Source organism: Staurois parvus, unplaced genomic scaffold, assembly GCF_062004578.1.
Source record: "Staurois parvus isolate SC_StPar_1 unplaced genomic scaffold, SC_StPar_1.0 ptg001035l, whole genome shotgun sequence".
Lineage (NCBI taxonomy): Eukaryota > Metazoa > Chordata > Amphibia > Anura > Ranidae > Staurois > Staurois parvus.
Window position 1 is genome coordinate 393,489 of NW_028318831.1, and position 26,018 is coordinate 419,506.

Consider the following 26,018-nt stretch of genomic DNA (forward strand, 5'->3'; position numbering starts at 1 on the left):
CCTTGCTTAGGCACTGAAAGTTCATCACCCATGCAGGTAAGTACACTGGAGATGGTGGGGTGGGGTGGGGTAGGGTGGGGCAGGGAGGGGCCTTTTTGCAGCTCTGGGCCAGGCTGCAACCTCTCTAGGGAACAAGCCCCATCTCTGACTCACCTGTAAAATTCCAGGCGATCCAACCAAAAGTGGGAGCAGGTGCCTACCAAAACTAGGTACCCGCTCCCCCCCCCAAAAAAAACGTCAGCCGAGGAGGGAGCTTGAGGACAAAGTGGAACTTCCTGTTTAGGGTGAAGTTCCACTTTAAAGATCAAATAAAAATAAAATGCTAGAAAAACATTTTCTCTATTGTTCATTGAAGGACACAGCCAAACTTTGTCATGGATGAGTTTGATGTCGCCACATTCAGGACCAGGACGCCAGGTGCAACTTAACCCCTTCGTGCCGGTGCCTCCCGGCCCTTTAAGAGTTTCAGAAGCCGGGAGGCGGGGCGGGTTTAGGGTCATGTGACCACCGTGACACGCCGTCACATGATCGGGAAAGGTCCCGTTCGAAAGAGGAGAGCGAGACCTTTCCGTGAGTACCAGACGTGTGCTGGGAGCGTGCAGGGCGCACGCTCTCAGCACAAATGTTCTTTTTTAACAGAACGCAAATATGCAGCCGCTGGGCGTCTAGACCCAGACACCGGGAGGCCGCACATTTGCGCTCGCCGGCATGAAGAGGTTAAATTTAAAAGCATGCCTAAGATGGCAAACCAAACCCCTATCGGCAAACAGGATTCAGTTTTTTTTCTAGTGTCCTCAGGAGGAGGATAAGAGTTTCTCGCTCTCATTTTCAGTTTTCAAATTTTTGTCCTGGTGACATAGCTGCCCCAGCTGATGCCAGCTTCGGTCGGAAAGTTTTGCAGGCAGCAGTTAGAGTTCTGCCTGGGGTTGGTTCTCTGTCCCGTTTTGGGCCATCCCCTTTATTTCTGTCTTTCTGGCACTACTTTGGGATGTCCCATCCACGGCGGGGGTTGGCTGCGTCCTTCGATGAACGACAGAGAAATCTGGATTTCTGCACGTGCCATAAAATCCTTTTCTCATTGAAGGACACAGCATCCATCTGGTGTTTTTTGGCTGTCTTGATGTTATTGTCCTGATTCTGCAAACTACTAACTGAATCCTGTATTGCAAATAGGAGGTTTGGCCACTCCAGATGAACACCCTTTAGGCATCCTTTTAGTTTTAAGTTGCACCTAACGTTCTGCTCCTGAAGGTGGCAGCATCACACCCATCTGTGACGAAGTTTGGCTGTGTCCCTCAATGAACTCAGAGAAAAGGATTTTATGGCAAGTAAAATAAAAAAAATCCAAACTTTTTTTTAACAGACAACGCTGATCATTCACCTTAATCCTATTACAAAGCCATATATAGCTAAACAATATATTGAGATGAACGCTTTCCTTAAAATCTGATTGGCTGGAATTACAGCACTGCTCCTGTTCAAATAAGCCGCCAAGAATTTAAAACAATTTCCTCTTACCCGTTCCTGTCCGTTGGCCGTTCTACTAATATCTCCGAACCTCAAGAAGGCCTCGGCCGACACATCCTCAAAATTGGCCGGAGGAGGGGGAGTGTATGGCCCATGCGTGGGCAAAGGCGGGGGAACCTCCTCGTGGACTGCGGTCTCCTGTGTAGCCCCATCTGCCGTCCCTTCATCCTCCTCCTCTGTATCAGAAGGCAGGAAGGAGAATTTAGAGCGCTGTTCCTTCAGTAGTGCCTCAATACGCGAGTCTAGACTGCTGCTGTGCTGTGTGAATGGCAGGCTCTCGGAGACTCCGTCTGGGAGCGGGGAGCAGGATCGTGCTGGGGAAGGGGGAGGGGAACAGGCTGGAAGTGGGGGAGGTGGAGGAGGTGGCTCCCAGCTCTCAGTAGGTGGCGGTGGGGGCTGCGGTAGAGAAGAAGATGGTGGAGAAGGAGGAAGTGGAGGATGCAGTCGATAGTCCTGGTCAGTTTGAGGATCGTCTGGTGGGAGTGGTGGAGGTGTAGGCAGAGGAGGAGTCCCAGGAAAGCGGTGTAAAGGTGGCTCTTCTGGAGGTGGGGGAGGTTTCCGGTGGCGAGACCGGTAGGACTGAGGAGAGGTTCGATGTTGGTGTCTGTGGTATCGCCGGTGACTGCTATCATGCTGTGTGGAAGATGAGGAAGCTGAAGTATAGTGGTGTCCAGAGCGCCGCGAGTAGGAGTCGCCAGAGCTGTTCTCCTGCCGCCGTGACTTGTATCCTGAGGTGTCATGGGTACTGGAATGGCTGGGGGTACTCTGCCTGCGGGACAAACAGACAATCAGAAACATTAATGGTCAACTTAGCAATGCCCCAATACATTCATTAAAATGCGATTTTTAGATTTTTGACATGTAAACAATGTTAACTTATTCGTGCAACTGGATCTCTCTAATCTCACTGATTATGTGAGAAATAAAAATTTAATTAAAATAATTAAAAATAATAATAAAAATAATAATGCGCCTGGAGTTAAATTTTAAAAAGACGCGGTCACCTTAAAAAAGGCATTTTTCTGCAAACACCTTTCCTCAAATTTATACTCACCTTCTCTGCACCACAGACGGCACTGAAATCAGCAGTGCCAGATCTTCAGATCATATGACAGTGCACTGGTCCATTAAAGTAGTTGTACAGCCCACCCCCAACCTGCCTAAATTCTTACCCGAGTCCTCTCCTGATCCAATGCTGTGCCTGTCTGCAGCGCCGCTGCTTTCTGTTCCTCCCCTCACAAGACAAAGGGGCAGCAGCAGGATTCAGTGGCTCCTGATGCTGCGAATCAAATCCTGTGAGGACGGAGCAGGTAGCAAGGCCAAGCCATGCTGTGTGTGTGTTAATAGATGCACAAAACCCAACTTTGGATAAAGCCTGCATGTATGCCCCCATAGCAGCCAGCTTGCTATGGGGGTACGCATAGAAGAGAAGAGCAGAAAGTGCAGGCGGGGGACCCTAGAAGAGGAGGTCTGGGGCCACTCTGTGCAATACCATTGCACAAAGCAGGTAAGTATAGACATGTTTATTATTTTAGAGAAAAAAAATCACGCCTTTACAATTGTTTTAAAAGTGGAGCTCCACCCAAAAGGGGACGTTCCGCTTTAAGGACTGCTCCTCATTAAGGATTGGCACCTTTGGGGGGTGGAGCAGCAGGTACCCAAATTCCGGTCGGATCGCCTAGGCCAGGGGCAGGCAACCTGCGGCTCTCTACTAGCTGTTGTGGAACTACATTTCCCATGAGGCATTGCAACATTACAAAACTGACAGTTACAGTTATGACTTGCAGAGGCATGATGGAACTTGTAGTCCTGCAACAGCTGGAGAGCCGCAGGTTGCCTACCCCCGGCCTAGGCAATCGGAAATGGAAGGTGTCCTCCTTCCCTCCCTGTAGTCTTTTGGGACACGTGACAGGTCCCAGAAGACTACAGGACCATTCATGAAGCACAGCGCTTCTCGTGCATGCGCAGTGTGAAGCCGCAAGCTGTCACAGCCGGGTGCCCACATTGAAGATGCCGGCCTCCTGGAATACAGGACGACCGGTGAAACGGGCTGCGGGGGACACACCACGGGACCGAGGGACAGGTAAGTGGCTGTTATTTTAAAAGTCAGCAGCTACAGTTTTTGTAGCTGCTGACTTTTATTTTCATACAGGATGAGTGGAACTCCACTTTACCATACATATTACACCCCCTTCCTTTCCAGGCCATTTTCAGTGATGTGATAGTTTGACTGACAACTACTTGGTCATGCACACCACCAAATAACTTTTTTTTTTTTATAATACAGATACAGCTCTCATTTGGAGGTATTTAATAACAACTGGATGCTTTGTATTTCCCTTACTTTCAAACAAAAATGCCAGGACAGTACACCCCCCCCCCCCCAATATCACGCCTCATTGTAAAGTAAACACCAGAAGGTGATCTCATTTTTTTCAGAGTTAATATAGTTCGAGGTGTCGTGAGACAGACACAAGTGTAGCACAACCCTCCCACAACCCCAGGCCATAGCATATGTTTTCAGGAGTGCTCTGATGTCACCTTTCTGAGCTTGTCATGGGATTTACATAGTGCAGTCTTTATTTTACCAGAGGCTAATGTCTCTGTCTGTACTGGACTAGAAATTCTAATACAAGCCGAGTGAACGTGCCGATCAAGGAGCTCCTCAAAAAATAATAAATAAAAGTACTGCTTATGTACTCTGCTACAAGATACAATTTCCATTCCTCTTTCAGCAAGCTGCTCTAGTCGCTGTATAAGGAAGGGGAGGGATTGATGTGTATTGACCAGGGGCGGACTGACAACTCATGGGGCCCCCGGGCAATAGGGGATCATGGGGCCCCGTGTCCTCACTCACACCCAAAAAAGCCTATGAAAAAAAAACAAATGAAAGGTACCAGGGGCATCTCATGGGGCCCCCTACTGACTTTGGGCCCTCGTGCAGTGCCCGAGTGCTCAAATGGTCAGTCCGCCCCTGGTGTTGACTACTACAGGGTTTACTGGTGTGATTGGTTCACAACAATCCATTGGCACAGAGCCACTCTGATTAGCTCTTCATTTTGCCTAGGATTTGCAGTGTCTAATGGCAGCATGATCCCAGGCAGGGTGGACACGTTTGTTGGTTATGCACATTCCAAACACAGCTATTTATTTATTTCAGGTACTTATATAGCGCCATCAATTTACCCAGCGCTTTACATATATATTGTACAATCACATCAGTCCCTAACCCTCAAGGGGCGTACAATCTAAGGTCCCTAACTCACATTCATACACATACTAGGGCCAATTTAGACAGGAGCCAATTAACCTACCAGTACGTCTTTGGAGAGTGGGAGGAAACCGGAGTACCTGGAGGAAACCCACGCAGACACAGGGAGAACATGCAAACTCCAGGCAGGTGGTGTCGTGGTTGGGATTTGAACCAACGACCTAAGTACTGCCAGGCGGAAGTGCTAACCATTTAGCCACTGTGCAGCCCTCAGGTAGGGTTTAACCTGTTGCTGCTTGCAAAACACGTGTGGAGGCATATAGGTGGGCTTTAAACACCCACACGTGTTGCTGGGCAACCGATGTTGACAACTCCCAGTCCAGACTAAAGATCAGTAGCCAGCAGGACCATGGCCGTGGCATGTGGACCGGCTCCTGATCATGTGACCACTGTGGCACCGCTGCGTGGTGCCTTCCAATGCGCTGCGCTAAAATGCAACATTTCCTGTCAGCTGTACTACAGTGTGAATGGGGGGGGCATAGGGCACCTAACAGATAATTGTTTTCTATGTGCCCTAGAGGCGACTGGCATGATCCAATGCAGAAAAATGCCATTCACAGCACTGTGTGTGAATGAGCTTTTACGAACTTTCCCTGTGCCCAAACACTTACCTTATGGTCCCTTGTTACCGCCATCAGCTCTGGAAGATCTGCGCCATTGGCCAAGCTGCCCGGTAGTAGAGGAGAGACTCGGGGTATGTGAGCGGTAGGCTCCTGAAGCTGTTTTTCAATAGGCTGGGAAGAGGCAGCAGGGGTGTGGCTTGCTGAGCGCTGTGTGTTTGAATGGACACACACAGCACCAGTCTGAAGCGTGCATGCACGAGTGTCTCCTTAGCAGCCAGATAGCTAAAAGGAGACACCAGCAAAAAGGAAGACAGGGGCAGAAGTTCTGGGACCAGCTGGATAACAAATAAAGATGACTTTTCAAGGAAGAAAACAATATATATTATGCAAGTTTAAACTTTAACTAAAATATAAAAAAACAAGTAGCATTCAATATCACTTTAATAAAGGGTCAGTTTAATTGAAATGTCACCCTGTATTAGAAAATTAAACCACCTAATAGGCTTTTCTATCTGTTGGGAACACCACTGCTGAGTTCCTGAGTCTAAGCACTTACCATGGCCATTATGAGGGGCTCCCATCATCCCTGAGCCAAGTTCCCAGGTGTCTACACTTGCTGTGCCCATTAGGAGGGGTTTCCACCATCCCTGAGCCAAGTTCCCAGGTCTGTACACCCACTGTGCCCATTATGAGGGGCTCCCACCATCCCTGTGCTGAGTTCCCAGGTCTCTACACTTGCTGTGCCCATTATGAGGGGTTCCCACATCCCTTTGAGGACTTCCCAGGTCTCTACACCTGCTGTGCCCATTATGAGGGGCTCCAACCATGCCTGAGCCACGTTCCAGGTCTCTACACCTGCTGTGCCCATTATGAGGGATTCCCTCCATCCCTGAGCCACGTTCCCAGGTCTCTACACCTGCTGTGCCCATTATGAGAGCTCCCAGGTCTCTACACCTGCTGTGCCCATTATGAGGGATTCCCTCCATCCCTGAGCCACGTTCCCAGGTCTCTACACCTGCTGTACCGATTATGAGGGATTCCCTCCATCCCTGAGCCACGCTCCCAGGTCTCTACACCTGCTGTGCCCATTATGAGGGATTCCCTCCATCCCTGAGCCACGCTCCCAGGTCTCTACACCTGCTGTGCCCATTATGAGGGATTCCCTCCATCCCTGAGCCACGCTCCCAGGTCTCTACACCTGCTGTGCCCATTATGAGGGATTCCCTCCATCCCTGAGCCACGTTCCCAGGTCTCTACACCTGCTGTACCGATTATGAGGGATTCCCTCCATCCCTGAGCCACGCTCCCAGGTCTCTACACCTGCTGTGCCCATTATGAGGGATTCCCTCCATCCCTGAGCCACGCTCCCAGGTCTCTACACCTGCTGTGCCCATTATGAGGGATTCCCTCCATCCCTGAGCCACGCTCCCAGGTCTCTACACCTGCTGTGCCCATTATGAGAGCTCCCAGGTCTCTACACCTGCTGTGCCCATTATGAGGGATTCCCTCCATCCCTGAGCCACGTTCCCAGGTCTCTACACCTGCTGTGCCCATTATGAGGGATTCCCTCCATCCCTGAGCCACGCTCCCAGGTCTCTACACCTGCTGTGCCCATTATGAGGGATTCCCTCCATCCCTGAGCCACGTTCCCAGGTCTCTACACCTGCTGTGCCCATTATGAGGGATTCCCTCCATCCCTGAGCCATGCTCCCAGGTCTCTACACCTGCTGTGCCCATTATGAGGGATTCCCTCCATCCCTGAGCCACGTTCCCAGGTCTCTACACCTGCTGTGCCCATTATGAGAGCTCCCAGGTCTCTACGCCTGCTGTGCCCATTATGAGGGGTTCCCACCATCCCTGAGCCACGTTCCCAGGTCTCTGCACCTGCTGTGCCCATTATGGAGGGGCTCCCCACATCCCTGCACCATGTTTCTGGTCTGCACACTTGCTGTGCCTATTATGAGGGCTTCCCACCATGCGTTTGCCAAGTTACCAGGTCTCTACACCTGCGGTTGCCACTATAGAGGAGCTCCCAACATCCCTGCACAAAGTTCTTGGGTCTGTACACCTACTGGGCCCATTATGTGGGGTTCCATGCAGTGAGTTCTCTGTACACCACTACCTATTATGAGAAGCTCCCATATGTACTGGATTTGTCTGGTATGGAACACAGTGGGGATTATTTACTAAAACTGGAGACTGTAAAAATCCGGTGCAGCTCTGCAGAGAAACCAATCAGCTTCCAGGTTTTACTGCCAAAGCTTAATTAAACAAACTGAAGATAGAAGCCGATTGGCTCCCATACAGAGCTGTACCAGATTCTGAGTGCACCAATTTTAGTAAATCTCCCCCAGTATACTAAAGAGGGCAGGATCACAGTAAGGAAGTGGGCACAGAGGTCCCACACCGAAGTCCCCATGAAATCCATTAAACCTTTAACTGAATTCTATACTGTAACCTCCCTAGCGGTCTGATTATGTCCATATTTCTGTGCTCAAAGTGGTACTTTTTTTGCATGGAAATAAGTATTTTTTTTATTGTAGGCCTGTAATTTTTAGGAATAACTCACTCAAATCTGTCCGAACAAGAGTCTAGTAAACATCCCGGGGATGATAAAATTTGAAAACACAAAATCATAATTTAATAAAAAAAATATAATAATAATAAATTTAATTCAATAATATAATCAAACCGAAAACACTGAAATGTGAAATATAGCGCCAAGTTCGCACATCACTGAGCAAAGTCGCAGAATCGTTTTCAGTGTCTGATGAGGAATTTCCCCCACGAATCATTATCACTCAATTCTGCAAGTGGTTCTGATTTACTATCGCTGTTCTCTAGCCGGTCTAAAACCGCTTTTTGGACGCCATGGACTTTTTCTCAGTTTCCAGGCATAAAGAACAGTTAAAATGCAGGCAGGGCGCCGGACAAAGCACTCGGGACAAAATGTATGTGAAATCACATAGTAGAACATTACTGTATCAAACCATTTCAGTGTATTTAGTGAATGCCACTTTTACAATTTTCAAATTTCCCGCCAGTTCCGTCCCCCGTACGTCCCGACGCTCGCAGGCAACGGAACTCAGAAGACGGATGCCGGCATCCGACGGAGGACATTGCCGGGGACACTGCAGGAGGGACATCGCGGGAGCGCAGGACAAGGTAAGTGAAGAAGAGATCCCGGAGCAACACTGCAGGGTATTCCCGAGTGTAGCTCGGGGGGGGTTACCGCTTGTGGTGCTGAAACTTTACCTCGAGCTACACTCAGGAAAACCTCCAGGGGGGTTAAATAATAGAACACATTAAATAACAAAGATTACAAATAACAAGGGTCAACACCCTAGGAAGCACTAGATGTCATTGAAAACACCCAGAATCCCCCTGTGAGCAGAGTATGCATTGGTGCCCTTGTACCTGCTGGAATAGGCAGAGTCCTGAGAGTAGGGGGTGCCAGATCTAGGAGTGTACGGGGTGCCCTGGGAGGATGACAGGGATGGCGTATACTGGCTGTACAGAGATCCGGAATCTTGAGACGTTGGGGTCCCATTTCCAGGTAGGAAAGAGGTGTCGGTGGACAAGCGCCTTCGATTGTCAGCCTGGAGATAAAACAGATTATTACAGCCAGCAAGCATTTCTTCATGGCAGGACAGAGCTGGGAAATGGCTTTAAAGCCTAAGCTTAGCTGAAAATAAAAGGAAACATCAGCACAAGGGACATAACTTACAATTAGTATGGTATGTCCCTTGTGTTGATTCTTTCTTCTTCTCCTTTCAGTAGAAATCTTCCTCCGTCCTGACTGGCACAGTTTTATCACTTCCTAACCTGATACATATTCTGACTGACCAGTATGGCTACGTATCAGGGTGATGGGTGAATATGTGAGGGTGGGGCTAAGCAGCAAGGTGGTCTGGGAGGCTTCTGCGTGTATGTGATCTAGGTTTCTGTACGTCATATCTGGTGAATATTTTGGCTCTGCCCCCCCCCCCCCCTTCTTTTGGATGATCGCTGTTTGCATGCATGTAGGATTGACATGTGACATGTAGCATTTACATGTGAGCATGGGGGGGACAGGGACTTTTTTTTTCCTTTTTTTTTTCATTCATTTTATTTTATTGTTACTGTTGCTTTAATTTTTTTGGTCACTTTTATTGCAGGAATGTAAGCATCCTTGTGACAGCAATAAGCATGTGACAGGTACTCTTTATGGAGGGATCTGGTGCCTAAGAACCTAAATCCTTCCTCTGCCCTTAAAAGCATTTAAAACCCCAAGATCTATATTTTTGAATGCTTTCAATTTAAAAATGACATCTGGGTAAACCAGAAGTGATGACAGTCATCACTTCCGGGTTACTATAGCGCAGATCCGATCAAAGCCGATCCCGACTTTGATCGGCTGACCGGCCAGCTGGCGGATGTGCTGGCTGGTCGCTCGGGTCTCCAACCGGGACAGGAGATCCGGAGAGAGCTGCAGAAGGTGGCGTTCCCTCCCACGGCTTGTAAAAGCAATCCAGTGGCTAGCTAGCTGCTAGGATAGCTTTAACAAGAGAGCCGACCACCAGCTCTAGAGAAACAGTACCAGGGTGATGCCTGCAGCTGCAAGTGTGCAGACCAGAAACATGGTGCAGGGATGTGGGGAGCCCCTCCATAATGGGCACAGCAGGTGCAGAGACATCCCAGCATAACTGCTTGAAGTCCAGCCATGTACTGGTATGTGGCTGGTCAGCAAGTGGACTCAAAATCCTGAGTTCACACTATAGATCGCATGTGAATCGCACAAGAACCACACTGCAGTCCTGTGCAATTCACATGTAATTCAGTACTGTGCAATCTGAGCGCAACCACCTCAATTATCCCCTTCATGCCTAAAGGTAAAACAAATCTAAATGCCTAAGCACAATTTTGCACCGTTGACATGTGTCAGTAAAACCGTCCATATCATCACAACTACTTTGTACATCCAAGTGGATTATACCGCGTTTTTTTCAGGACAAATTGGGCTTTCATTTGGTGGTAAATGGTAATGGATTTCTCCTGATTTTTTTTTTTTTATTATCAAAGGAAAAAACTGGCCCAAAATAGTAAAAAAAAAAAAAAATTTTTTTTTTAATTTAGCTGTGTGTTTCTTGTTACTACCATAACCTACCACCAAAGAACAACCCAAAATAAATTCTCCAGCTCTTGACAATTGCAGCGATACCATATATGTTGTTTGTACCCGTAGTACGGCCCAGAAACAATAGTGTGCATTTTCTTTTTGTCTTTTTTTTTTTTTTTTTACCTAAAAACACACTGACTCTAACTGACACCAATTTTTTTTTAAATCCTGACCGATAACCCTGACCTTTTGACCTTTGACCCAAACAATAACCCTGGCACTATACTAGATCTAACATTTATCTTTTTTTTTTTTCCTCTCTATGTCAGGAGTTATAGAGGTACAATGCATCTCTCTCCTCCATTCAGAGAGAGAAAAAAAAAAACAAGGGAGCCGAGCTGTACAGTGACTGATCACTGCGATAGCCAATCAGAGGCTATCACAGTGATCATGTGACCCAGAATCGGGAGTCCCGGGTCCCAATCGTCAGAACGGGACCCGGGGCTCTCAGTGACACTGCGGTCTTTGTGCTGGGAGCGCGCTGTGCTCCCAGCACAAAGACAGGTACACAAATATGCGGCCCCCACAGAAAAAAAGCCCAGCTCCGTGAGGACGCATATTTGTGTGACGCTGGCATCAAGGGGTTAAAGCAAGTAAGCCTATGAAAGAATAGGTTTTGTCATTTGGGTTTAATAATTAAATTGGTTCTAAAAGGATTTTTTTACCTTAATACATTCTCTGCAAAAAAAAAAAAAAAAACAGAAAAAAACCCCTTCTGCAATCAACAGACCCCCCTCCTCCCCCAAATACTTACCTGACCACGACCTCAATCCAACAATATGAACGCGGAGCAGAGGCTCTCTCCCTCCTCACCGGCTCAGACACAGAAGCAGAAGCTATTGGCTCCTGCTGCTGTCAATGCCAGCCAGTGAGGAGGGAATGGGGTGGGGCCGAGCCCCGCTCTGTATGTCTCTTGGACGCAAAGAGTGGGTCTCGGGAGCAAGCACACACAAGTGCCCCTATAGGAGCTTGTTATGCGGACACTCAGAAAGGGGGAGAGGCCAGGAGCACCGGTGGGGGACCTGAAGAGAGGAGCTCAGGTCTGCTCTGTGGAAAACAGGCAGACTCTATGAACCACTAGGTCTCATTTCTGCCATCACTATATATGTTTCTACAGAGCAGGCAAGTATGACTTTTTTTTTTTGGTTTTGTTTTTTTAAGTAAAAAGGTCCGATAATCCTGTGTAAGCTCTGACATTAAAGTAGAGCTCCACCCAAAAAGGGGAATTCCGCTTTAAGCCTTTGTCCCATTAAGGATTGGCACCTTTGGGGAGCGGGTACCCAAATTTGACAGGTACCTACTGCACTTCCGCTGCAATTGCCTAGGCAATTGGAAGCATAAGTTGTCCACCCTCCTCCCTCCCTGTAGTCTTCTGGGACACGTGACAGGTCCCAGAAGACTATGGGGCCATTCACAAAGCGCAGCGCTTCTCACGCATGCGCAGTGGACACCCGAGTGGGAAGCCGCAAGCTGTCACAGCCGGGTGCCCACACTGAAGATGCCGGGGAGAGAAGACGGTCGGTCAGGTAAGTGCCTGTATTTTAAAAGTCAGCAGCTTTTGTAGCTGCTAGCTATTATTTTTATTTTTTTCAGGTGGAACTCCGCTTTAAGCTCACGGAGGATATAGACCTCGAGAAGGTGATGGGGGGGAGTGAGGAGAAGGTGATGGGGGGGGGGGAGTGAGAAGAAGGTGATGGGGGGGGGGGGGGAGTGAGGAGAAGGTGACGGGAGGGGGGGGGGCAGTGAGGAGAAGGTGACGGGAGGGGGGGGGGGGCAGTGAGGAGAAGGTGATGGGAGGGGGGGGGCAGTGAGGAGAAGGTGATGGGGGGGGGGAGTGAGGAGAAGGTGATGGGGGGGGAGTAAGGAGAAGGTGACGGGTGACGGGGGGGGGGGGGGGGGGGGCAGTGATGAGAAGGTGACGGGAGGGGAGTGAGGAGAAGGTGACGGGAGGGTAGTGAGGAGAAGGTGATGGGGGGGGGGGGGCAGTGAGAAGGTGACGGGGGGGGGGGGGGGGGGGCAGTGAGAAGGTGATGGGGGGGGGGGGGGGGGAGTGAGGAGAAGGTGATGGGAGGGGAGTGAGGAGAAGGTGACGGGAGGGGAGTGAGGAGAAGGTGACGGGAGGGGAGTGAGGAGAAGGTGACGGGAGGGGAGTGAGGAGAAGGTGACGGGAGGGGAGTGAGGAGAAGGTGACGGGGGGGGCAGTGAGGAGAAGGTGATGGGAGGGGAGTGAGGAGAAGGTGATGGGGGGGGGGGGGGGGGGAGTGAGGAGAAGGTGATGGGGGGGGGGGGGAGTGAGGAGAAGGTGATGGGGGGGGGGGGGGGGGGGGAAGTAAGGAGAAGGTGATGGGGGGGGGGGGGGAGTGAGGAGAAGGTGATGGGGGGGGGGGGGGAGTGAGGAGAAGGTGATGGGGGGGGGGCAGTGAGGAGAAGGTGATGGGGGGGGGGGGGGGCAGTGAGGAGAAGGTGATGGGAGGGGAGTGAGGAGAAGGTGATGGGGGGGGGGCAGTGAGGAGAAGGTGATGGGAGGGGAGTGAGGAGAAGGTGATGGGGGGGGCAGTGAGGAGAAGGTGATGGGGGGGGCAGTGAGGAGAAGGTGATGGGAGGGGAGTGAGGAGAAGGTGATGGGAGTGAGGAGAAGGTGATGGGGGGGGGGGGGGGCAGTGAGGAGGTGGTGATGGGAGGGGGGGCAGTGAGGAGAAGGTGATGGGGGGGGGGGAGTGAGGAGAAGGTGATGGGGGGGGGGAGTGAGGAGAAGGTGATGGGGGGGGGGGAGTGAGGAGAAGGTGATGGGGGGGGGGGAGTGAGGAGAAGGTGATGGGGGGGGGGGGGGAGTGAGGAGAAGGTGATGGGGGGGGGGGGGGAGTGAGGAGAAGGTAATGGGGGGGGGGGGGGGGGAGTGAGGAGAAGGTGATGGGGGGGGGGAGTGAGGAGAAGGTGATGGGGGGGGGGAGTGAGGAGAAGGTGATGGGGGGGGGGGGGGGGGGGGGGGGAGTGAGGAGAAGGTGATGGGGGGGGGGGGGGGGAGTGAGGAGAAGGTGATGGGGGGGGGGAGTGAGGAGAAGGTGATGGGGGGGGGGAGTGAGGAGAAGGTGATGGGGGGGGGGGGGGGAGTGAGGAGAAGGTGATGGGGGGGGAGTGAGGAGAAGGTGATGGGGGGGGGGAGTGAGGAGAAGGTGATGGGGGGGGGGGGGGGGAGTGAGGAGAAGGTGATGGGGGGGGGGGGAGTGAGGAGAAGGTGATGGGGGGGGGGGGGAGTGAGGAGAAGGTGATGGGGGGGGGGGGAGTGAGGAGAAGGTGATGGGGGGGGGGGGGAGTGAGGAGAAGGTGATGGGGGGGGGGGGAGTGAGGAGAAGGTGATGGGGGGGGGGGAGTGAGGAGAAGGTGATGGGGGGGGGGAGTGAGGAGAAGGTGATGGGGGGGGGGGAGTGAGGAGAAGGTGATGGGGGGGGGGGAGTGAGGAGAAGGTGATGGGGGGGGGGGGGAGTGAGGAGGAGGTGTGGGGGGGGGGGGAGTGAGGAGAAGGTGATGGGGGGGGGGGGAGTGAGGAGAAGGTGATGGGGGGGGGGGGGAGTGAGGAGAAGGTGATGGGGGGGGGGAGTGAGGAGAAGGTGATGGGGGGGGGAGTGAGGAGAAGGTGATGGGGGGGGAGTGAGGAGAAGGTGATGGGGGGGGAGTGAGGAGAAGGTGATGGGAGGAGGGAGGGAGGAGGAGGTGATGGAGGTGAGGGGAGAAGGTGATGGAGGAGTGAGGAGAAGGTGTTGGGGGAGAGATGGGGGGGGAGTGAGGAGAAGGTGATGGGGGGGGAGTGAGGAGAAGGTGATGGGGGGAGGGTGAGGAGAAGGTGGTGGAGGAGGAGGAAGGTGATGGAGGAGTGAGGAGAAGGTGATGGAGGAGTGAGGAGAAGGTGATGGAGGAGTGAGGAGAAGGTGATGGAGGAGTGAGGAGAAGGTGATGGAGGAGTGAGGAGAAGGTGATGGAGGGTGTGAGGAGAAGGTGATGGAGGAGTGAGGAGAAGGTGATGGAGGAGTGAGGAGAAGGTGATGGAGGAGTGAGGAGAAGGTGATGGAGGAGTGAGGAGAAGGTGATGGAGGAGTGAGGAGAAGGTGATGGGGGAGTGAGGAGAAGGTGATGGAGGAGTGAGGAGAAGGTGATGGAGGAGTGAGGAGAAGGTGATGGGGGAGTGAGGAGAAGGTGATGGGGGAGTGAGGAGAAGGTGATGGGGGAGTGAGGAGAAGGTGATGGGGGAGCGAGGAGAAGGTGATGGAGGAGCGAGGAGAAGGTGATGGAGGAGCGAGGAGAAGGTGATGGAGGAGTGAGGAGAAGGTGATGGAGGAGTGAGGAGAAGGTGATGGAGGAGTGAGGAGAAGGTGATGGAGGAGTGAGGAGAAGGTAAGTGTCTGTGGAAGACGGAGTTTCTCACCTGTTCGGGCTGCAGCCTCTCTTGCGTCCACCTACCAGTGGTAGGAACTGTCTGGGCATTGAAGGAGCCGCTCACAATCAAATCGTAATATTTCTTCCGCTGTTGACCTGTAAGACGCACAATATTTTCAGGTTACATAACTCCTCATAGAGGTCAGCTTCCCGCAACCAACACTCTTCGGTGGTTACCTAGCAGGTCGAGCTCGGCATGCACAATGTTGCCCATCACGGTTGTGTTGTGAAGGTGAGCAACGGTCTCCTTTGCTGACCGAGAGCTGGAGAAGAGGACCTTGGCCAGGCCGAGATGTTTGCGCGTCTCTGGATGCAGCAAGATCTCCACCTCTTCCACGTTCCCGAATTTGCGGCACATATCGGTCAGGAAGGGCTCGCGGATGTTGTCGTTCAGATGGGCAAAAGTGACTTCTTTCTGGGGGAGCTGTCCAATGTAGAACTTATCGTACTGGTGGGAGAGAGGAAGAGATCAAAGCTTGCTTCCAGCCTTCCCTTCAGTCTTGCACAGTTGTACCGCCTCCTCTCTGAAATTTCTTACTCCGATTTCATGGCACACTGTGAGCTTTTCACAGTGTGCATTAGAAGCTGCAGTAAGTCAGAGAGTCCGCCATATTTCCTGGTTGGAGGACATCTAGTGCAATCTATTAATTTCCTCCCCAGCCTGGCTGTCTCTTGCTCTCCCCTGTCAATCACTGGATTTCAGCAACACATGTGTGTGTGAACTAGGGTGGTCTACATGCAAATGCAGCCTGCCTAGGAATGCCCACTCCAGCACTCTATTGACAGAACGCCTCCCAAGAGCCAGCCCACTGCTTGCACTATGACGAAAGGCCCGCGAGAAAAGTGCTGGGTGTAGGGTGCGGTCATGTGGTCAGGAAGCCATGTACAGCACCCTGCTGTCCCCTCCAACCAGCAGGGCAGTGAAGGAGACGGCACAGCTGGACTGGTGACAGTTTTCTCCCTGCCCCCAAGCCTGGAACTAGACAGTGATGCATTCCTCTATCTTCTCTCCTCCTGTCGGTGTGCCAAGTCGATCCGGGCAGAAAACCAGTGATTTGATAACAGTCAGCAGAGGACGTTATCGGTTACATTCTTCCCAGCTTTCTCTGTGGATTACATAACACCCCCTCCACACACAAAGAAATGAAGAGTGGAGGTGTTCTATAGTCCTAACACACATTCTGTCCTAGGGTGACAACACTGCCCCTCCATAGATACAGTACAGTGAGTGGTCACCCTAAGATAGGAAATGTGCTATGGGCAGAATCACCAGATGAAGGGAAAAAAAGAAAAGAAAACTAATGTAGCCACCGCATCTAAATGACTGGTAAATGCAATAAATTACATTGTTATTGGGTTTAGGTACTCTTACTACAAGCCATGTTATTTTACACTGCTAAGCACTCTGACACTATGGGATGGCTTACCTAAAGTGGCTGTAAACGTCAAACCTGAAATATGAACAAAGCATGTCCCTCTATAGTGTGTACTTGTCTCAATTAAGTGCACTAAGTGTCATTCCTGCCTGCTGTTTCGTTCATCTGCTATCATCAGTCACTTCTGACATGTTTTTCTGACACGGAGAAAAATGGTGACAGGGGAGGGACCTCCAAGCTGATTGACAGTCTCAGCTCTGTTCCTGTGAGCTGTGCGAAAAAGGGGTGTGTCTCTTCCCTCCAATCAGCTCTCAGAACTTTTCTCACTAAGCTCTGGAGAGTAACTTCAGCTTGCCGCCCTCTTTTTTCTGAACTCTCAGACAAGCTTTATAAATTCTGGACTTTCCTCACTAAGCTCTGTGAGTAACTTCAGCTTGCCGCCCTCTTTTTTCTAAACTCTCAGACAAGCTTTATAAATTCTGGACTTTCCTCACTAAGCTCTGCAGAATAACTTCAGCTTGCCGCCCTCTTTTTTCTGAACTCTCAGACAAGCTTTATAAATTCTGGACTTTCCTCACTAAGCTCTGTGAGTAACTTCAGCTTGCCGCCTTCTATTTTCTAAACTCTCAGACAAGCTTTATAAATTCTGGACTTTCCTCACTAAGCTCTGCAGAATAACTTCAGCTTGCCGCCCTCTTTTTTCTGAACTCTCAGACAAGCTTTATAAATTCTGGACTTTCCTCACTAAGCTCTGTGAGTAACTTCAGCTTGTCGCCCTCTTTTTTCTAAACTCTCAGACAAGCTTTATAAATTCGGGACTTTCCTCACTAAGCTCTGCAGAATAACTTCAGCTCGCCGCCCTCTTTTTTCTGAACTCTTTGACAAGCTTTATAAATTCTGGACTTTCCTCACTAAGCTCTGCAGAATAACTTCAGCTTGCCGCCCTCTTTTTTCTGAACTCTCAGACAAGCTTTATAAATTCTGGACTTTCCTCACTAAGCTCTGTGAGTAACTTCAGCTTGTCGCCCTCTTTTTTCTAAACTCTCAGACAAGCTTTATAAATTCTGGACTTTCCTCACTAAGCTCTGCAGAATAACTTCAGCTCGCCGCCCTCTTTTTTCTGAACTCTTTGACAAGCTTTATAAATTCTGGACTTTCCTCACTAAGCTCTGCAGAATAACTTCAGCTTGCCGCCCTCTTTTTTCTGAACTCTCAGACAAGCTTTATAAATTTTGGACTTTGAATGGCAGCAGAGAAGGACTGCAGATAGACAGATACAAATTATGTAGGAGGATTTGTTTCATCTCTGTTTATCACCGGAGGCCAGTCACTTCACTGGGTATATAAGGGTTTCCAACCACTTTAAGGCAAATAGACTGTTCACTTTGCTAGGGAATTTTCCCCAGAGCTTAGTGTATGTGGGGAAATTTCACTTTGTAAAAAATACCCAATCATAGTCAAGGGGAAAAAAAATATAAATTTTCGCTTCACCTTCATTCACGAAGCCCTAGGGCGGGTGTCGGCAACCCGTGGCTCCAGAGCCGCATGCGGCTCTTTTTCATCTTTGCTGCGGCTCCGGAGCACACTGCCCACCAGGTGGTCGGCAAGCCGCAGATCGCGAGCCACATGCGGCTCTTCTGTGTGCCGGGCGCCCGCTCCCCTCCCTCCTCAAAAATCCGGCCCGCGGAGCGTGGAACATTGGCTGTCAGGATGTAGGTGGGGCAGCCAGGATGTAGGCGTGGCAGAGTGACGAACTCCTCTCTCAGTCCGCCCTGAAGACCAGAACGGCGCGGGAACACAGCGAGAGGAACGCGCGGAGCAAAGGTAAGTGAATTGAGACTATGTGGGGGATGAATTACTGTGTGGGGGATGAATTACTATGTGGGGGATGAATTACTATGTGGGGGATGAATTACTATGTGGGGGATGAATTACTATGTGGGGGATGAATTACTATGTGGGGGATGAATTACTATGTGGGGGATGAATTACTATGTGGGGGATGAATTACTATGTGGGGGATGAATTACTATGTGGGGGATGAATTACTATATGGGGGATGAATTACTATATGGGGGATGAATTACTATAGGAGGGATGAATTACTATATGGGGGATGAATTACTATATGGGGGATGAATTACTATATGGGGGATGAATTACTATATGGGGGATGAATTACTATGGGGGATGAATTACTATATGGGGGATGAATTACTATGGGGGATGAATTACTATATGGGGGATGAATTACTATATGGGGGATGAATTACTATGGGGGAAGAATTACTATGGGGGAAGAATTACTATATGGGGGATGAATTACTATATGGGGGATGAATTACTATATGGGGGATGAATTACTATATGGGGGATGAATTACTATATGGGGGATGAATTACTATATGGGGGATGAATTACTATATGGGGGATGAATTACTATATGGGGGATGAATTACTATGGGGGATGAATTACTATATGGGGGATGAATTACTATGGGGGATGAATTACTATATGGGGATGAATTACTATGGGGGATGAATTACTATATGGGGGATGTATTTTCAGTTTTAAAAATGTGGCTGTCAAAATAAATTTCAATCGTGGTTTTGGCGAGATTTGGCTCAGTTGAAAAAAAAGGTTCCCCACCACTTGATTGTGATTATGACGATACACTGTGGCCCTGATTAACCCTTTGCTTACTGGGCCCTTAAACCCCCTTCATGACCAGAGTGCTTTTTGCAATATATGCAGTGTCGGATTTGTTATAAATGTTGCAATGGTTTTGCGGCTCCCAGTCTTTTTTTTTCCCTTCGGAAACGGGTCCAAGTGGCTCTTTATGTCTTAAAGGTTGCAGACCCCTGCCCTAGGGAAAAGTGAACACCCCATCTGTTCATAGTAAATCAACCCATAGTAGTCAGGGCGAGATCTGCCAGTAGATAGGACAGCGAGTTACACTTTAGAAGCCCTCTGACCCCCATGGTGATAGGAGGAAAGAGCAGAGTGACAGTGATGGGCTCATCAGTCTGCTGCTTCCCCTATCACTGTCCAATCAGAGGGTGGGGGGTGGACAACACCTGCTGCTCTAACAGACAGCCATGCTGTGTTGCAGAGTTGTGTAAATCTCAGGACAGCTGTGCCTGAACCACGGCAAGCTCCACATATACAAAGTCACCCATTACCTTGAATTTGGGGATTGGAAGGGACACTTCTCGTGGTTTACTCCACATACGTTGTGACCGAGGGTCCCGCACATCTCCCAGTGGTAGAAACGGTCCATCCTGGAGGGCAGAAGAAAGGAGAAAATTAGCTGAATAACTAGGGATGCATTGAAATTTCGGCCACCGACACATCAGCCGAACATAGCCCTATCAGCATTTTGCCGTTAGGAAACATTTAGCCGATACAGGTGCCGATACAGGGGACTGTATGTCCTGCAGATGTGAGGGGGTGGGGTGGCGATGGAGAAAGGCAGGAGGAGCAGTGTATACAGTGACTGGCTGTCACTATAGGTCAGGGCTGGTTTTTAAATCTAATTATCAGTTCTTTTTTCTTCACTATAGTTCAGAGAATGAACGGTCACTTTCCCGAGTTAAAAGAAACCGTTTCTTTTTAGTTTCTTTCCCCAAGTTAAAAGAAACAAAGTCTATTTTTAGTTTCTTTTCCAGAGGTAAAAGAAACAAAAAGTTTTTCTGAGCTATAGTGACACCAATTCAGTGATCGGTGCTAATAAAAAGCACTGACACTGCACTAATGGCACTGGGCAGGAAGGGGTTAACATCAGGGGTGATCAGATGGTATAAAAAAAAATCCCATTATCTATACCGCCATTTGCGACAACTTTCACGTAAACCGATTCATTTACATGTATTGGGATTTTTTTTTTGTTAGCAAAGACATGGAGCAATATACAATTTGGCCTAAATTTATAACAATTTTTGTTTTTATTTTTTTACTAGACATATTTTATAGCAAAACTCAAAAATACTGTTTTTTTGGTTTTTTTTCAAAGTTGTAGGTTTTTTTTTTGTTTATAGCGCAAAAAATAAAAAACGCAGAGGTGATCAAATACCACAGAAAGCTCTATTTATGGAAAAAAAGGAAATAAATTTCATTTGGGTGCAGCGTTGCATGACCGCGCAATTGTCAGTTAAACTAATGCTTCGCCGTATCACAAAAAATGGCCTGGTCAGGAGGATGGGAGGGGGGAATCCCCTGTAGGGCAAGTTGTTTAAAGTGATTTACAAAGGATTTTTTTTTAAAGTGTTACTAAACCCACAACAGTACAATCAGTCTGTAGATGCAGGAAAGCATGCTTGTTATACTCACTGTGGGACCTAATCCTCTGCATTGTTTAAAAAAGGCTGTTTGATCCTTTCTTCTCTGCCCCTCCTCTAGTTCAAATGTCCACACTGATAAGACAGACTGAACCCGTAGCCCTTCTGCACATGCTCACTTTAGTGTGTATTGCTAGAGGTTTTTTTTTTGTTCTTGGGAGAGTGCATGTGATCAGCACAGGGCAAAACAGCTTTGTCCAGACAGAGGTCAGGGGTCCTGCATCCTCCTAGAGCAGAAATGAAACTCCTCCTACATGCTTTAACCAGTGCTCTGCTGGATCCTGATAGAAGTCACAAGACTGCTATATACTGCTGATGAGAAAAGGTATTTAGCAGTTTATATTTACTAAAATAACTGCATTTTCATGTTCTGTGTACTGTGGGAGATCGGATATAGCGAATGAGGGGTCCGGGGAGAGCGGATATAGCGAATGCGGGGTCCGGGGAGAGCGGATATAGCGAATGCGGGGTCCGGGGAGAGCGGATATAGCGAATGCGGGGTCCGGGGAGAGCGGATATAGCGAATGCGGGGTCCGGGGAGAGCGGATATAGCGAATGCGGGGTCCGGGGAGAGCGGATATAGCGAATGCGGGGTCCGGGGAGAGCGGATATAGCGAATGCGGGGTCCGGAGAGAGCGGATATAGCGAATGCGGGGTCCGGGGAGAGCGGATATAGCGAATGCGGGGTCCGTGGAGAGCGGATATAGCGAATGCGGGGTCCGGGGAGAGCGGATATAGTGAATGCGGGGTCCGGGGAGAGCGGATATAGTGAATGCGGGGTCCGGGGTTTAGTAACACTTTAAGCTCCATAGCGGTGTACCTGCAGTGAGAGACCTAAGGCACTGCTGACTGACTGCTGCTCCCACCAGATTTGCTGATGTCACCACTAGGCTGTTCACTGTTGTCCTTGCTGGAGAGGAAGCTGTTCCCAAGGACCAGCAGTGCAACGATCTCCCTGCTCAGGGATGCATGATTCATATCGTCCAATGCCCAGGATATGTAGTTCCAGGCACCAGGAAGGTTTTTGTTTTTTTTTTTTTTTACACATTAGCCCTGCTGCAGGCAAGCAGCCTCACTGAAGTCAATGGGACGCGATTTGGCATTGATGTCGATGGCGCCCCACTGGCTTCAGTGCAAAAACTCCTATGCAATCCTATGTGAACACTTATCTCCACATGCCATTCTACTCTATAACTTGCGAGTCTGGAACGCACCGGTACAAACTTGCAAAGGACCATTTCGTTCATAATGCCACTCAAAACGAATGCCGCATCTGTGTGAACCACCTCAATAGGAACACATACTATCTAGCCCGTCATACGAATCTGGGAGTTTGAAAACAGGTCCAGAATTGCATGTATGTGAACCTTTCCATTCAAAGCCGGGTGTTCACAGAATCGCTATGATTCTGCCTGGGATGGCAAAAACGCAGGTTCGGGTGTCAATTTTCAATGGCCCCTAAAACGTGGTGCAGTTTTGGCAAGATTGTGGTGCACCAAATCACACTGCATTTAGCTCATTGCCCACATGGAGCTCCTGCTACTTCTTCGGGCGACAAACTTCCCGCAAAGTGATTTGCGGCAAGTGCCAATGAAAATAATGACACCTGAACCTGCGTTTTGCGATTGTAGCGATTCTGCCACACAGATTTTGCCGCAATCCCAAAACACCCGGGTGTGAACGGGGTCTAACGGAGCAGACACCGGAGCTTGATATGGCTGCTCAGCAGGCGCCAGTTTTTTTTTTTCCTCTCGATGGGGCCAGCGCCTTATTTACTCACTCAGCAGATTCGAATCTGCTGATCGTTAAAAGAGTCCGACACTCCCCTTTCCTGCCAAGCACCCAATCAGCACTCTCCCCTCCGTTAGTCCCCGGGTGCCGTGCTGGAGACAGACAGGGAGGTCCGTATCACATAAACTGCACAATGTTACAAACACTGAGCTCGCGTTCACATACATGCAGTGCGGTATACCACATGCGATTCACACAGGAACTGCGATTTTGTATGGCTCTATTCACACCGCACCCAAAACCTGCAGGAGCCTTTTTTGGGTCCGCACTAGAATAGGATCGTACAGGTATTCACACCTACAGTCAGGTCCATAAATATTGGGACATGGACACAATTCTAACATTTTTGGCTCTATACACCACAATGGATTTGAAACGAACAAGATGTGCTTTAACTGCAGACTGTCAGCTTTAATTTGAGGGTATTTACAGCCAAATCAGGTGAACGGGGTAGGAATTACAACAGTTTGCATATGTACCTCCCACTTGTTAAGGGACCAAAAGTAATGGGACAGAATAATAATCATAAATCGAACTTTCACTTTTTAATACTTGGTTGCAAATCCTTTGCAGTCAATGACAGCCTGAAGTCTGGAACGCATAGACATCACCAGACGCTGGGTGTCATCCCTGGTGATGCTCTGCCAGGCCTCTACTGCAACTGTCTTCAGTTCCTGCTTGTTCTTGGGGCATTTTCCCTTCAGTTTTGTCTTCAGCAAGTGAAATGCATGCTCCTGGCCTTGACCTTTGACCCTGACCTTGACCAAAACACTAACCCTGGCACAGACCTAGATCAAAACTTGATCTAGCTATTTTTGTTCATTTTTATATATATATATATATATATATATATATATATATATATATATATATATATATATATTTTTTTTTTTACACAAACTTTTTTGTTTCTCTATGAAAGGACGGAGAGAGATACAATGTATATAATGATACAATGCATCTCTCTCCTCCATTCATAGAGAGAAAACACAGGGGGGTGGGTTTCACAGTGACAGCCAATCAGAGACCATCACAGCGATCAGGTGACCAGGAATTGGGAGTTCCGGGTCCCTATCCTTAGAATGGTACCCGGGGCTCTCAGTGACACCCCGGCCTTTGTGCGGGGAGCTCCCAGCAGAAAGACATATATGCAAATTAGCACCCCAAGGATAAAAGTTCTGTGAGGCCGGTAATTTGGTCAGCATTAAGGGGTTAAATACCAAAGAAAGCTGTATGTGTGAAAAAAAAAAAACTGTTGCATGACTGCACAATTGTCACAGTGCGACAGCACTGAAAGCTGAACACTGGCCTGGGCAGGAAGGGGGTGAAAGTGCCCGGTATTGAAGTGGTTAAACACAAATGTTAAGAATTCAGAGCTACTTCTGTCCAAACAGATACAAGTCTGGTCCAAGCGCAGCACACAGAATGAACTGCAAGATACTCTTTCCCACATCAGCCTTCCTCATGACCGCTCACTCCTTTCCAGAATAGACACCTCTACCCAGTTACAAGACTTTGCCCGGGTTCACACTGATGCGGTGAGGAATTCCGCACCGCATCAGAATCGCGCCCCGTTCTTGCGAACCTCTGCGGGTGTGTATGTTATCAACACCCCGAAATCGGTTCGCAAAACACGGTGCAGAATCGGATCACATAGGTGTGAATACCCGTGTAATCCGATTCTAGTGCGGACCAAAAACGGTGCGGGTGCGGTGCAATAAGAGCCATACAAATTGTACAGCTCCGATCGCACCGCACACAAATTGCATGTGATTCGCATAGGACTGCGGTGCGGTTCCTGTGCAAATCACATGCGATATACCGTACATGTGTGAACCCGGGCTTAGGCCTCGTTCACACCATACATGCAGAAAAACTGATGGAAACTGACATGCAGATCTCACTTGCAGAGACATCGGTTTTCATGCGCTGCAATGAGTTTTATGCATGTTGCAGATTCCTGCGCAGAACAAATCTGTATGTGATGCCAGTGTTGTGGTGTGAACGGGGCACATAGAGAACAACTGATTTTGTTGCGCCTTTGAAATTTGAATCATTTTTTTCCTCACAAATAGAGCTTTTTGGTGGTATTTACTTGCCGCTGAGTGTTTTATTTCTAGAGCTATAAACAAGAAAAGAGCAAAAAATTTGAAAAAAAAAAAAAGTTTCTTTGTGTCTATTTAAAATTTTGCAAACAGGTAATTTTTCTCCTTCACTGATGTGCGTTGATGTGGCTGCACTGATAGGCAGTACTGCTGGGCACGGATATGCAGCACTGCTGGGCACTGATGGGCACCGATCATCAGTACCCTGATGATCGGTGCCGATCCCTCCTCTGACAACTGCCGGTTCTCGGCAGTACTTTCCTCACTCTCTGACAGTGTGAGTAAAGTGCAGCCTAGAACTGCCAATTGCATTTCCCAGTGATCAGCGTGTCATTGGACACAGCTGGTCACGTGGCAAAAGACCGCTCTGATTGGTCTTTTACCACATCACGTGATCAGCTGTGTCTGTAGGACACAGAGATCATGGAGATCGCCGGGGGTACGCAGGAGAGCACGTTCTGGGAGGACGTCATATGACAGCCTCCCAGAACTGGCCGGCCGCAGTGCAGACGTCATTCAGCTACTTGCAGTCGGCAACTGGTTAAGACGTTTTGGTGGCGTTTGACATCCACATCTGTCATTTCCCTCATAATCGAAGAACCACCGAATTCAGTTTTTGGCTTCACATTGGGATTCCCCCATTTGTTCAATCTGTGGTGACATAAGAGTTTGATATATCTGCACGGCACGGTTGTATCACACATACATCTATGTTAGCGCTGCGCTATACTTTTGTGATGTTTATTATACTTTGTATTGTGGTATCGTGCTGGCTGCTATGTTTTTTGACATCCAAAGGAGTCCTAGCGTGTTTTTTTTTTCCCTTTCTTCCTGCTTATTTATGAGCCTTTAAAATGTAGAATTAACCCTTTCACTGCCACTTGCGTATGTCAGCCGTTGGCGACAGCGGGGGATTTTATACACCGTCCCAGCTACTGCAGAGTGTGTGTAAATCTGGACAAGCCGCCTGTCAGGTAGAAGCAATCCAGCATCTGTGCGCTCAGGCGGAAGTGACCCCCAGCAGCATGATCGGCGCTTGATTGGCTTCAGTGGAAACCAAACACTTAAAAAAAAAAAAACACAAACCAAGAAAAAAAAAAAAAAACACCCCATAAATAAAAAATGATGAATCTGCCCTACATATGATCATAAACGCATATCAGGGGAGCCTACGTACAAAGACCTCATTTGTGCTACACATATCCCTGCAGGCGCTGGGGTGAAGGCGATCATTCTGGGCCTGTTATTCACAATTAAAGTGCTTGTAAAGGCTGAAGGGTTTTTTTTTTAGAATGCATGCAGGTAAAAATTCTTCGGTGTGCTGCTCCCCCCCAAAACTAACCCGAGCCCCATCCCGATCCAGCGATGTGCACAGGAGCCTTGGCTGTCCTGGGTCTCTCTCTCTTCATTGGCTAAGACACAGCAGCGGGAGCTGCTCCCAGTGCTGTCAATCACAGC

General features: G+C 49.2%; 1 protein-coding gene across 1 annotated transcript in view; it reads right to left on the bottom strand.

The window, feature by feature from the left end:
* The window catches only part of SETD1A (SET domain containing 1A, histone lysine methyltransferase), a 99,964-nt gene that overhangs the window by 58,518 nt on the left and 15,428 nt on the right, over positions 1-26,018 (bottom strand). Inside the window, exons 3-7 of the mRNA XM_089657846.1 lie at positions 19,510-19,608; positions 15,128-15,398; positions 14,940-15,046; positions 8,779-8,960; positions 1,519-2,296 (exon numbers count right to left, since the gene is read on the bottom strand). Of these exons, the coding sequence (XP_089513972.1) occupies positions 1,519-2,296; positions 8,779-8,960; positions 14,940-15,046; positions 15,128-15,398; positions 19,510-19,608 (1,437 nt within the window). The remainder of the gene's footprint in view (positions 1-1,518; positions 2,297-8,778; positions 8,961-14,939; positions 15,047-15,127; positions 15,399-19,509; positions 19,609-26,018) is intronic.